The following is a 12,313-nucleotide window of genomic DNA, read 5'->3' on the forward strand; positions in this document are numbered from 1 at the left end:
ACATATCCTACACCCCGTAACACACCATATAACATATCCTATACCCCGTAACACACCATGGAACATATCCTACACCCCGTAACACACCATGGAACATATCCTACACCCCGTAACACACCATGGAACATATCCTACACCCCGTAACACACCATGTAACATATCCTACACCCCGTAACACACCATTTAACATATCCTACACCCCGTAACACACCATGGAACATATCCTAAACCCCGTAACACACCATGGAACATATCCTACACCCCGTAACACACCATATAACATACCCTACACCCCGTAACACACCATGGAACATATCCTACACCCCGTAACACACCATGTAACATATCCTAAATGGCTCTATACCAGCATCCATTATAGTATTTCAGGTAGTATCTTCTCAAGAAAAGATTGTGCTTCCACTTTCCATCTTTTTTGCAAAAAGACTATTCCTTTTTATCCCTCTCATTGTTTCATGTTATGTGTATATTGGTTGTATGGTTGTTACTGTTTTTAGTGTTGTTTTTTAATGTAGAACCCTGACTTGAACCTTTAATACATTGGAAGTTGTGATACTTGCCTTGAGTCTGATTTACTTCACAGTGTGTATCATATTTAGCCGTCGAAGTGAGGATGTTTTTCAGACAGTGAGTCTTTGATGACTTCCCAGTCAGAACAATGTGTCTGTCTGGCTGTCTTACTCTGTCTTGTGTGTCTATCTATAGCCACAACACAAAGACCACATCCTGGATCGACCCCCGGTGCCTCAACAAACCTCCTAAACCCCTGGAAGAATGTGAAGACGACGGTACGTCCACCACAGACTGTGTGTGTGTGTGTGTGTTTGTGAATGCATGTGTGTGTGTTTGTGAATGCATGTGTGTGTGTTTGTGAATGCATGTGTGTGTGTTTGTGAATGCATGTGTGTGTGTTTGTGAATGCCTGTGTGTGTGTTTGTGAATGCCTGTGTGTGTGTTTGTGAATGCATATGTGTGTGTCGGGGAAATTGTGTATTCACTGTCTTGTTTGTTTGTCTGTTGTTGACTTGTTTGTGTGGAGAGGGAACCGTGCAGAATCAGATGCATGTCTGTCAGATCAGATCATTGTTCAATGAGTGGCCTGCAGATGGCACACTTGAGCCACTGTAATGTGAGATGAGACGAGACATGTGCTGCCTGCCTGCCTGCCTGCCTGCCTGCCTGCCTGCTCACGTCTGAGCAAGACGCCCCCCGGCAGCCTGAAGGACTGACTGGATCATTCGCATCATCTATCATAAATAAATAATGTACCTTGTCCTACAGAGGAGTGTCCGCCCACCCACACAAAACACTAGCGTTTCAACTGCCTCTCCCCTCCCCCTGCCATGTGTCCTCTCAATGTGTTCTGTGGCCCTTGTATTGAGATATCTCTATAGGTTCTATCCTCTCAAGCTGCTGCTAGAGGACACATAGGATAGAGATATGATTCATATTGTCAAGCATATGGTGCATGAACTACAATTCCTATTTAGTGGCAGCTGTTTTCACCCACCCCAATCTCAGATGGTCCGTATTAAAGTGTACAGGTAACTGCCAAAATACAGGAAACGCCAACATAAAGTGTCTTAATAGGGCGTTGGGCCACCATGAACCAGAACATCTTCAATGCTCCTTGGCATAGATTCTACAAGTGTCTGGAACTCTATTGTAGGGATGAGACACCGTTCTTCCATGAGATATTCCATCATTTGGTGTTTTGTTGATGGTGGTGGAAAACGCTGTCTCAGGCGCCGTTCCAGAATCTCCTGGAAGTGTTCAACTGGGTTGATATTGGTGACTGAGACACACACACACACACACACACACACACACACACACACAACCTGTAAACCCCCTATGTCCCTTTGAGACCCCTCTTTCAAAGTCATTAAGATCTCTTCTAGCCATGGTAGCCAAAATAATGGGAAACTGGGTATTTTTATACATGACCCAATGCATGATGGGATGCTTCCTTAACTCAGGAACCACACCTGTGTGGAAGCAGCCGTTTTCAATATACTTTGTTTCCTTGATTTACTCAAGTGTTTATTTCTCTTTGGCAGTTTCCTGTATGTCTGTCTGTGTGGTATGACTCATTTATTTCACATAAATGCACCTACAGTACAGTATGCACCTGGTATGAAACAGTGCCACCCAATGGTGAAGTAGAAAGCTCTTCAGAGATATGTTCTTTGTGCTTAACAGACTGTGGCTAATATAGAGCGATGAGCTATTGTCATGGTGCATGTAGGGATTTAGTATAGATTTACACCTTACAAACCATTTGAGCTAATTAGTCACGGTTAGCAGTCATGATTCCGGACACATTATGGTTTTTACAGTGTATGGAGCCAAGTGTTGCTGCTCTCTCGGCTTGCTTGAGGCTTAAATTCAAAATCAATCACTAACCCTCTGCTGCTCTCACTCTCTTTCTCTCCCCCCTCTCACTCTCCTCTCCTCCCCTGGTTCCTCCACCCATGGTCTGCTGGTGTTCTCCTGGAGAAGAAGGGGTACACACAGAAGAGATGGACAGTGAGCTAGGTAGGGCTGTCTCCCCTCTCCCCTGCTGTGTATTATGGGAAAACTGTCTTATTACAGCGCATAACAACTCTCCCTTTCGGCTTAGGGGGTGTAAACATGTAATCAAACGCTTTATAACACCTGGGCTGTGAAAGACGTGTGTGCGTTCATCTACGTTCCTGTGTGTCTGCTGAGCAGGCAGTTGTTACTGTACTCGCCCGGCCAGCCAGCATGCAGTAACACAGAGAGAACCATTCACGAGGGGCACATTGGCGTGATGATCATTTCCTAATGGGCCTCTCATTCAAATGGACCTCTCACTCTCAAGCCCCATCATTCCATCCACTGTTGCTCATATTATAACAGAGAGCACTTTACCCACCACTGTCTGCCGGTCCATCAGTCTCTGGAGCCAGAGGGAGGCTAACAGCCATGGCTCTGAGATGGGCTCTGATAACTGCTGCCTACTATTTTATTTCAATGGTGAATGCATCGGTGAATAGTCAAAGTTCTCGAGAGTCATCCGTGTCTGAAGATGTTTGTTCTTAGGCTGTTAATCAGATGGCTCTTTTTTAACAAATCTAACGCAATGGTAAGTCTTAGGACTGATGCTAATGCTATAGATTGGTGGGGGTGTCAGAAATATTTGAGCTATTTTCACAACCAGAATTCTAGCCGCAGGAGCTGGCGGTGGCTTGAAAGGGCTGAGTTCTGATGAATAAACAAGATGGTGTGTCGGGGCTTGACCCCCTCACTGGCTGTTCAGAATGTGCTCCGTGGTAAATATGTGGTTGCTTCAAGTTGTGAATGTACAGTCTTTTATGTATTATGTTGTCATCAAACGCCAATTCCAATGTTAGTCTGTTCTAGCCTAGTTTGTTAAATAGCCGACAGAAACTAAATAAAGTCATATCAGCCTTATCCCATATTTGCTCAATATGTTGAACATGTTTGCAGTCTACATTGTTCTAAGTGATTGTATGTTTTCAATGTGGAAATATATTGTTAACATAGTATTCACACTGATAGAGGACTACTGTAAAATGCATCATCTGAGTCTTGGACATACCAAACGTCGTCAATAACCAACATTACATTTCCTATTGATAAGACCTAAAAAGGCTGTCTAAATACAGTTACAGGCACCATAATTGCTCCCCGTGCTCATATAATATTATGCCTAAGACCGCGTAGACTATGGAGGGTTTTACGCGCATCCAAACTTTTCTCAAAAGCTGGAAAAAGATCCAAAATAAAGAAAAATCTGGAATGTCCACTCACCATTATACTGCTCCAAAATATAGATAGATGGATTGATAGATCCTACCATCACTGTTGATGTGGCCAGTAGTGACTTTGCCACGTGAAAGGTGAACAAACAGGCAAATATATCCTACAAGCAGATTCAGCGCCACAGACAATGATCAGAATTCACGCGATTTGACTGAACGAAAGTAGGAGATGCGTTTTTTTGACAAAATGATCAACTAAAAACAATAAGCAGTCTTTTTAAATAACTTGATATTCCTAAAAAGGCTGAGTCCAAACTTTTCACTGAAGCTGGACAAAAATCATGTTTAAAGGCCCAATGCAGCTGTTTTCATATCAATATTAAATCCTTTCTGGGTAACAAGTACACTATCGTAACAGGTTTCCATTCAAATGGGAAAAGGTAGCTTTTTAGTCAACTATTTCTCAAGCAACAATTTTGCTAGGATTTCCTGAGAGTGGTCTAGATGTTGTTGGCAGGGAGGTTTGGAACTCTCTTTGTTATTGGTCTATTAACCAATCAACTTACCGCATGGTGATGACGCCCATGCAGACCAACTGATTAGAAGATCTTGTGTAGATTGAATTCTCACCCAGCAACTATCAGGAAATAACACTGATCATATTTTTTTCACACATTTGCAGTGTTAGTTCCATCAGCTGTTGTACAATATGAAATATAAAACCATTTGAACTGCAATGGGCCTTTAATAAAACATTGGTGACGTACATAAGGCTAGTGTGTGTGCGCCTCCGCTGGAAAAATCTATTCCACAACCAATTGCTTTACGTTAAGACCATCTTTTGGTCGGTCTTAAGTATCCCTAGTTGCGATGACTGAAATTGGCATACTGGCGCACTTTTTTAAGTACACACCTATAATATTTCCACACCTCAGCGCCAGCAAGCTGATGTTAGACAGGTAAATTGCCGAACCTGGTGCAAAGGGTGGACAATGCCAGTGCACCAGTTTTTACATGACGAAATTGCAAACTAAGGTGCGTTTGACTATTGCCCCTCAGCAGCCAGCCGAAAATAGAGCCCAGAGATTGATTTAGACTGGGGAACCAGGTGTGTGCAATACCAGGTCAATCAGTGATATCAGTTGATCAATTCATTAAGGAGTCGTGCACCCCTGGTTTAAGGTTAGGTCTGAGGTAAGTGAGGGTAAGCTGATCCTAGACCAGTGTTTTGCCTCTGAGATGTTCTCCTCCATGTTGTGAACAGCAGCATCCCTTATTCATACCACTGCTCAGATTGGATGAACACAGTCAATATGTATCGATTGTGAAATCCGATACATGGAGAAAAAGGCAATTACTCCAGTTGTGTATAGGACAGCAGATGTATGGCCCCGGTTGTGTAACCCCTCGCTCAGGAGAAATCAAATAGTCAGGAAGACCGAATGAGATGCAAACCGTTTAATAGGCAATTTGTCACCCGAGTCCCCCTTGAGCTGGAGTGTGCATGGGCGTTGACCGGGGAACGTGGAGCGGGGAGCTCTTTTGGATACGTGTCACATTCGTCCCACTGCAGCCACTCCGTATCAGCAAGGCCAGTCGTGACATGAGGGCTCTGGCGTCTAGAGATAATATCACACAGACAGATCTCTTTCAGGAATACAGCCACTCTGGTGTGAAATAAGGTGAGTGATTAGACTTCACAGTCAGGTGCTACTGGCTCAAGGTTGACTGTTTCCCTGCAGAACATCTGAGAAAAAAAGAAACCCTAGTCTGTGTATTGTGAACGATCCGAACACACCACCCCCTTAATTCCTTGCCTCCACATCCACTAAAGCTGGTTGAGGGGTAGTGAGTGTACACCACTCGTTAGAATACAGACTGGGGTAACTGGGGATAATGCCAGCAGAGTCAATCAGTCACAGACATCTGTTTGTAACCAATTACAGCCCTCTGACATGTCTCTATACATTTAGCATTTTAGTCAATTAGCAGACACTGGACTTACATGAGCAATTAGGGTTAAGTGCCTTGCTCAAGGGAACATCAACAGAATTTTCACTTAGTCGTCCCGGGGATTCAAACCGGCGACCTTTCGGTTACTGGCCCGATGCTCTAACCGTTAGGCTACCTGCTGCCTTCATAGCCATTAGTACAGTAGCTAGTAGCTAGCTCTGTCTCCGATGTTTTAATCACACTGTATACTGAGACATACTGAGACTGTATCAATGTAGCAGCCTTTACAGCTGAGTCGTCCATGTCTAGATCCAGTCAGTCCTGATTTTTGGCTGTGTTGTCAGGCCACACTCAGCATTGATGTCAGGGCAGATAAACGTGTGTGTGTGTGTGTCTGAAAGAAAGGCTTCTTGGGTAGAATGCATCCTTAATGAATTCGACCACAGTGAGTAATACAGGATCAAGGACATCCAGTTGGTGACGGTCTCCAATGCCATGTGACATAGACAGTGGTAAACCAATCAAGGACAACATTGAATACCATTCTATACACACCTACTTCAAGGGTGTCAGTCGCGTTATACGTCAGATTCCCTTACTGCCATGAACAATAAGAAAACATTTCTTCACCGTGACATTTTTAAACTGCAAACCACAATTGAAACCCTGTCCACATTTAGACCGCCACCCCCTTACCACCAGCTCCTCTTCTCCATCTGTGCGCGGGGTTGATCGTGATTGGTCAAAGCCCCCCCTGTAGTTCTTTATCTGATGTGTTAAATGTCAGCCGTGTCCTGCCAGGAGCCAGGTCCAGACAGCCTCTCTAGTGTTGTTCACTCCCAGGTGACTGACAGGCCGTGTGTGGAAGGAAAAGGTCTTTACGACATCATCTCTAACATCCTGCCTTTTCCACCTCTCTCTATGTCCCATCCAGAGCTGCCAACAGGCTGGGAGAAAATAGAGGACCCAGTCTACGGGCTTTACTATGTGGAGTAAGTAGTGACACACACCTCCGGATGTATCTGTTGCATGTCTCACTACCTCACTGTACTGTACATTCAGAAGCATTTGACACTGGGCAGTGGCCCAGAATATGCAGAACAACATCAAATGAAGTATACCAGACGGCTGTTATTTTGGTCTAGTCTGTTATTGTAAAAATAGGCCATTTGTTGCTGTCATGATCATTTAGAAACATGTAATTTCTCATCTAGTGGGAGACCCTTGGGCCTGTGCATTAATATGAATGCATTCATATGTTTTGATGTTGTTCAAAGCAATACCTTAGAGGCAGGGGCACAGTTATTTTTTTGTCTGAGATTTTTCAATATATATTATTCCTATTCTTTTCCTGTTTACTGCATAATTTCCCAGCATGTTTCTGTACTGTTTGAAGTGTAATTTCCTTACGGTGCGGTGTACTGCTCTCCTAATTCCCTACTGGGTGTGTGGTATGACGTGTTTTGGTGGTGTTGTTAACCTCCTGAAGCAGTGTTCTTTTGTGATTGTGTGATGCGGTTGATATTCAGGCCTCATCGTCTCTGTCTCGTCGGCTCCGACAGAGCACTGTCTGTACCAGACTTGACTTCCCTGACTTAAGCCCTGGCTCCTGGAGCATTGGCCACCAGAGACTTTTTTTTCTAATTGTGTGTTGTGTTAACTCCCTCGCTACTGCCTCTCTATCTCTTTCTCCCTCTCCATCCCTCAGTTACTGCCTCTCTGTATCTCTTTCTCCCTCTCCATCCCTCACTACTGCCTCTCTGTATCTCCCTCTCCATCCCTCAGTTACTGCCTCTCTGTATCTCTTTCTCCCTCTCCATCCCTCACTACTGCCTCTCTGTATCTCCCTCTCCATCCCTCAGTTACTGCCTCTCTGTATCTCTTTCTCCCTCTCCATCCCTCACTACTGCCTCTCTGTATCTCCCTCTCCATCCCTCAGTTACTGCCTCTCTGTATCTCTTTCTCCCTCTCCATCCCTCACTACTGCCTCTGTATCTCCCTCTCCATCCCTCACTACTGCCTCTCTGTATCTCCCTCTCATCCCTCACTACTGTCTCTCTGTATCTCTTTCTCCCTCTCCATCCCTCACTACTGCCTCTCTGTATCTCCCTCTCCATCCCTCACTACTGTCTCTCTGTATCTCTTTCTCCCTCTCCATCCCTCACTACTGCCTCTCTGTATCTCCCTCTCCATCCCTCACTACTGTCTCTCTGTATCTCCCTCTCCATCCCTCAGTTACTGCCTCTCTGTATCTCTTTCTCCCTCTCCATCCCTCACTACTGCCTCTCTCCATCCCTCATCTCCTCTGTATCTCCATCCCTCAGTTACTGCCTCTCTGTATCTCTTTCTCCCTCTCCATCCCTCACTACTGCCTCTCTGTATCTCCCTCTCCATCCCTCACTTACTGCCTCTCTGTATCTCTTTCTCCCTCTCCATCCATCACTACTGCCTCTCTGTATCTCCCTCTCCATCCCTCACTACTGTCTCTCTGTATCTCTTTCTCCCTCTCCATCCATCACTACTGTCTCTCTGTATCTCTTTCTCCCTCTCCATCCCTCACTACTGCCTCTCTGTATCTCCCTCTCTATCCCTCACTACTGCATCTCTGTATCTCCCTCTCCATCCCTCACTACTGCCTCTCTGTATCTCCCTCTCCATCCCTCACTACTGTCTCTCTGTATCTCTTTCTCCCTCTCCATCCCTTGCCTCACCTTTTTTGACTCACTTCTATTCTTCTTTCTCTCATACACGTGTATTTCCTGTCATCATCCCCCTTGTTCTTTTTTTTCTTTTGCTGACTCCAATTAATTATCTTTCTACGTTCCTGTGCCTTTGTCCTCCATCTCTCTGTCTCTTCCTCCCTCTCTCAGTCACATCAACAGGAAGACCCAGTATGAGAACCCTATACAGGAAGCTAAGCGACGGAAGCAGCTCGAGCAACAGCAGCCACCAGAAGGTGAGCGCTACATCCGAGGTTCGTTTCCAGCCCCGCCGGGCGTCATTTCTTTCTTTCTCCATGTCTGTGATTGTGTCTGTCTCTCTTTCTGCCCTGCTCTCTTCTCTTTCTGCCCTGCTCTCTTCTCTTTCTGCCCTGCTCTCTTCTCTTCTCTTTCTGCCCCGCTCTCTTCTCTTCTCTTTCTGCCCCGCTCTCTTCTCTTCTCTTTCTGCCCCGCTCTCTTCTCTTCTCTTTCTGCCCTGCTCTCTTCTCTTCTCTTTCTGCCCTGCTCTCTTCTCTTCTCTTTCTGCCCCGCTCTCTTCTCTTCTCTTTCTGCCCTGCTCTCTTCTCTTCTCTTTCTGCCCCGCTCTCTTCTCTTCTCTTTCTGCCCTGCTCTCTTCTCTTCTCTTTCTGCCCTGCTCTCTTCTCTTCTCTTTCTGCCCTGCTCTCTTCTCTTCTCTGCCCTGCTCTCTTCTCTTCTCTTTCTGCCCTGCTCTCTTCTCTTCTCTTTCTGCCCTGCTCTCTTCTCTTCTCTTTCTGCCCTGCTCTCTTATCTTCTCTTTCTGCCCTGCTCTCTTCTCTTTCTGCCCTGCTCTCTTCTCTTTCTGCCCTGCTCTCTTCTCTTCTCTTTCTTCCCCGCTCTCTTCTCTTTCTGCCCCGCTCTCTTCTCTTTCTGCCCCGCTCTCTTCTCTTCTCTTTCTGCCCCGCTCTCTTCTCTTCTCTTTCTGCCCCGCTCTCTTCTCTTTCTGCCCCGCTCTCTTCTCTTCTCTTTCTGCCCCGCTCTCTCTTCTCTTTCTGCCCCGCTCTCTTCTCTTCTCTTTCTGCCCTGCTCTCTTCTCTTCTCTTTCTGCCCTGCTCTCTTCTCTTTATGATTTGCTATCGAGAAACCATAAAGGCATACCTATGATTTATTTTAATGGCCTTGAAAATAGGTCTTTTTTTATTAATTTGGCAATGTTTTAAGTGTTACTGATACTCTCTCCAAAGTATTGTGCTAATATGAATGATTTTTTAAGTCTACAGGTCTAGGTAAGTTTTTTTGGTTTGACAATAATGCATTAAAAGTCTGTTACAGCAATGAAAATGTATCACAATATGATAGTTATAATATTTCTGGGTCTTGTTCTCCTAGTGAAAAGCATTTCAGGACATATGCTTTAGGTCTCTTTAGTCTACACAGTACGCTATGTATGTCTTTGAACAGTGATGCAAACAGTTTACATTTGTCTCTGTCCGTCCAGCAGTTTGCTGAAATAGAGAGAAATGAAAAAAGTTCAGCATCACTGTCCAGACACTTCCTTACATCCAGTATGTAGAATGTCCTCCACGTTTCCTGTCTTCATGCAGGTCACACCACTAGGAACCTGCCTATTGGTCCCCGCTCTGTTCACTCAGCTAAATGTGCTTCTGACTTCATTACCTACCTGCTGACTTTTTCTCCTTTAAGCTTAATATCTCTTTACGCTCCAGATCTATGACTTTTACTCTTTCATTGATTGAATCTTGATGCTGAGAATATTAATGAAGACTTAAGCCTCCAATACACTACAAAGTGAGGCTGCCATTTTGATCGATCAGAGATTGTATTACTTTAATCGGCAGCCATTGTGGCTCAATGCAGTACAGTAGTTTTCAAGCCACCCATTGTGGTGAACCATAAGGATCACCGTAACTGTACAGACACCAGAGACAGGAAGTGTGCCCTTTGCTGTTCCAGAATGGATAGAGGATGCTACCATGGCTGGTGCCCCCCTGGCCAGCTATACCGCCAACCACCAGGAGACCTACAGGGACACCCAAGCCAGACCCCCACTGCCGCCCCTCATCGGGCCAAAACGTGAGTCCTGGCCTGGTCAATATATAATAATATAGTTTTGTGAGGTTATTGGTCAATTTCTGTTTGCGACATTGTGGATGTGTTCCCTCATCACGTGCCTCACTCTCTCGCTCTCCTCTCTCACTCCTCTCGCTCTCGTTCGCCTCTCTGACTCACACTCACTCACACTCTCTGTCTTTCTCCATCTCTGTAAGCTCAGGCCCCTGACTGGCGCTGCCCAAAGCAACTCAAGGCCTTGAGATTCCACCACACAAATCTCTCTTTTTACCCAGCTCTTTTAAGTCACCCTGCTTTCAAATTCCTAGACCTAATTCTCTTTTGTAAAAAATAAATAAATAAATAAAATAAAATAAAAATTTAACTCCTCAATATTACTGCATTGGTCTGCCTCTTCTGTCTTGAATTATTTCAAGGCAAACACAAGGACACTGGCTAACTCCAAGGGTAATACATTTTTCATTGTATGCATAAGCTGTACTCCTCCGCCATGTAAGTGTAGCATCTGCAGTTTGTTAGTCACTCTCCAATCCCTCGCGGCCATCTTCCCTGCTTTAATGTCTCCCTTTTCATTCCACCCGCTTCCTTCCACAGTCAATATATCACTTCAATAAACTCTGAATATCCCACTCCATCTCTCATATAAACTCTGTGAACATTTGTCCAACTGACAGCATGACTGGAACCAGTCATAGTAGGAGAGACCGAGGGCTTGGATCTAGATTACAGACGCCAGACTCTAGCAGTTCTTATTTCATAAGACTGACTCGGGTGTCCATTTGACTAAGCTATATGAGTCTGCCAACTCCATGTCTAGACTCCAGAGTGTACCAGAGTAGAGAGAGATCAGTGCTGCCTTGGTCCTCTATACACTGTCTTGGTCTCTATACACTGTCTTGGTCTCTATACACTGGCAGTCTTGGTGGCACGCCAGGCTATTACGCATAAGCTTAGAAACATCTGTTTTTATATCACTGGGAATTAGTCTGACATTAACCCCGCACACACACTCACAAACACACACTTCCTTCCCATCCTAGTGTCAAGCCTTGAAAAGCTATTTTAAACTGATGGCTGCCGTGTATATAGAACTGTACCACAGTGTAATCGTACACTTTTAGAATTGACAGTGAATATTATTTTACTACTCATCTAACCATGCTGCCAGACCCAGATAAAACCCTGGGTTTTACCCAATAGTGTAGCACTCTATAGGGGATAGCAGCCCCCACAGACTGGGACTGGGGCTAGGTCTGGGGGATTTACCCATCGGATTACCCCTATTCTCAGGCACAAACAGGCTGCTGCCCCCTAGCTCTTGGAATCCCTCTTAGCCTAATTAATCTATCGATCTTAATCAGTCCCTTTATGATTAATGGAGCCCATCAAACCAACACATCTCTTCTAGAGCACTCACTGATCCAGAGCCAAGACTGTTTAAAGTAACCCCTCCTCCTTTGGCTAGCAGAGCACATGAGATCAACGGGTTCTTATGAAAGGTGTGTGTGTTCCCCAGGAGGGAAGCCCTTCTTCACGCGGAACCCGGCGGAGCTGAAGGGAACCTTTATCAACACCAAACTAAGGAAGAGCCACCGAGGGTTCGGCTTCACCGTCGTCGGGGGTGACGAGCCTGATGAGTTCCTACAGATCAAGAGTCTGGTTCTGGATGGACCTGCTGCCATCGACGGCAAGATGGAGACAGGTGGGCCTCCGCTCTGTTGTTCCGTGTCATTATTAAGAGGTGGTCACCAACTCTTTGAGAGCTACAGAGGCTTCTGTTCCAACCCTGCACTAAAAACAGTTGACTTATCAAGGTTGGTTGAT

General features: G+C 45.2%; 1 protein-coding gene across 10 annotated transcripts in view; it reads left to right on the plus strand.

Annotated features, from left to right (window-relative positions):
- The window catches only part of magi1b (membrane associated guanylate kinase, WW and PDZ domain containing 1b), a 211,425-nt gene that overhangs the window by 163,702 nt on the left and 35,410 nt on the right, over positions 1-12,313 (plus strand). For 6 of the 10 annotated variants that reach the window (XM_029674813.2, XM_029674845.2, XM_029674829.2 and 3 more), the window contains 6 exons: positions 724-806; positions 2,521-2,556; positions 6,655-6,712; positions 8,591-8,694; positions 10,373-10,492; positions 12,006-12,191. In XM_029674813.2, coding sequence (XP_029530673.2) covers positions 724-806; positions 2,521-2,556; positions 6,655-6,712; positions 8,591-8,694; positions 10,373-10,492; positions 12,006-12,191 — 587 coding nt within the window. Of the gene's footprint in view, positions 1-723; positions 807-2,520; positions 2,557-6,654; positions 6,713-8,590; positions 8,695-8,721; positions 9,685-10,372; positions 10,493-12,005; positions 12,192-12,313 lie in introns of those variants that run through there. The other 4 variants (XM_029674836.2, XM_065000262.1, XM_065000254.1 and 1 more) reach the window with 3 other exon arrangements.

The sequence above is a fragment of the Oncorhynchus nerka genome, linkage group LG2 (genome assembly GCF_034236695.1).
Source record: "Oncorhynchus nerka isolate Pitt River linkage group LG2, Oner_Uvic_2.0, whole genome shotgun sequence".
Classification (NCBI taxonomy): Eukaryota; Metazoa; Chordata; class Actinopteri; order Salmoniformes; family Salmonidae; genus Oncorhynchus; species Oncorhynchus nerka.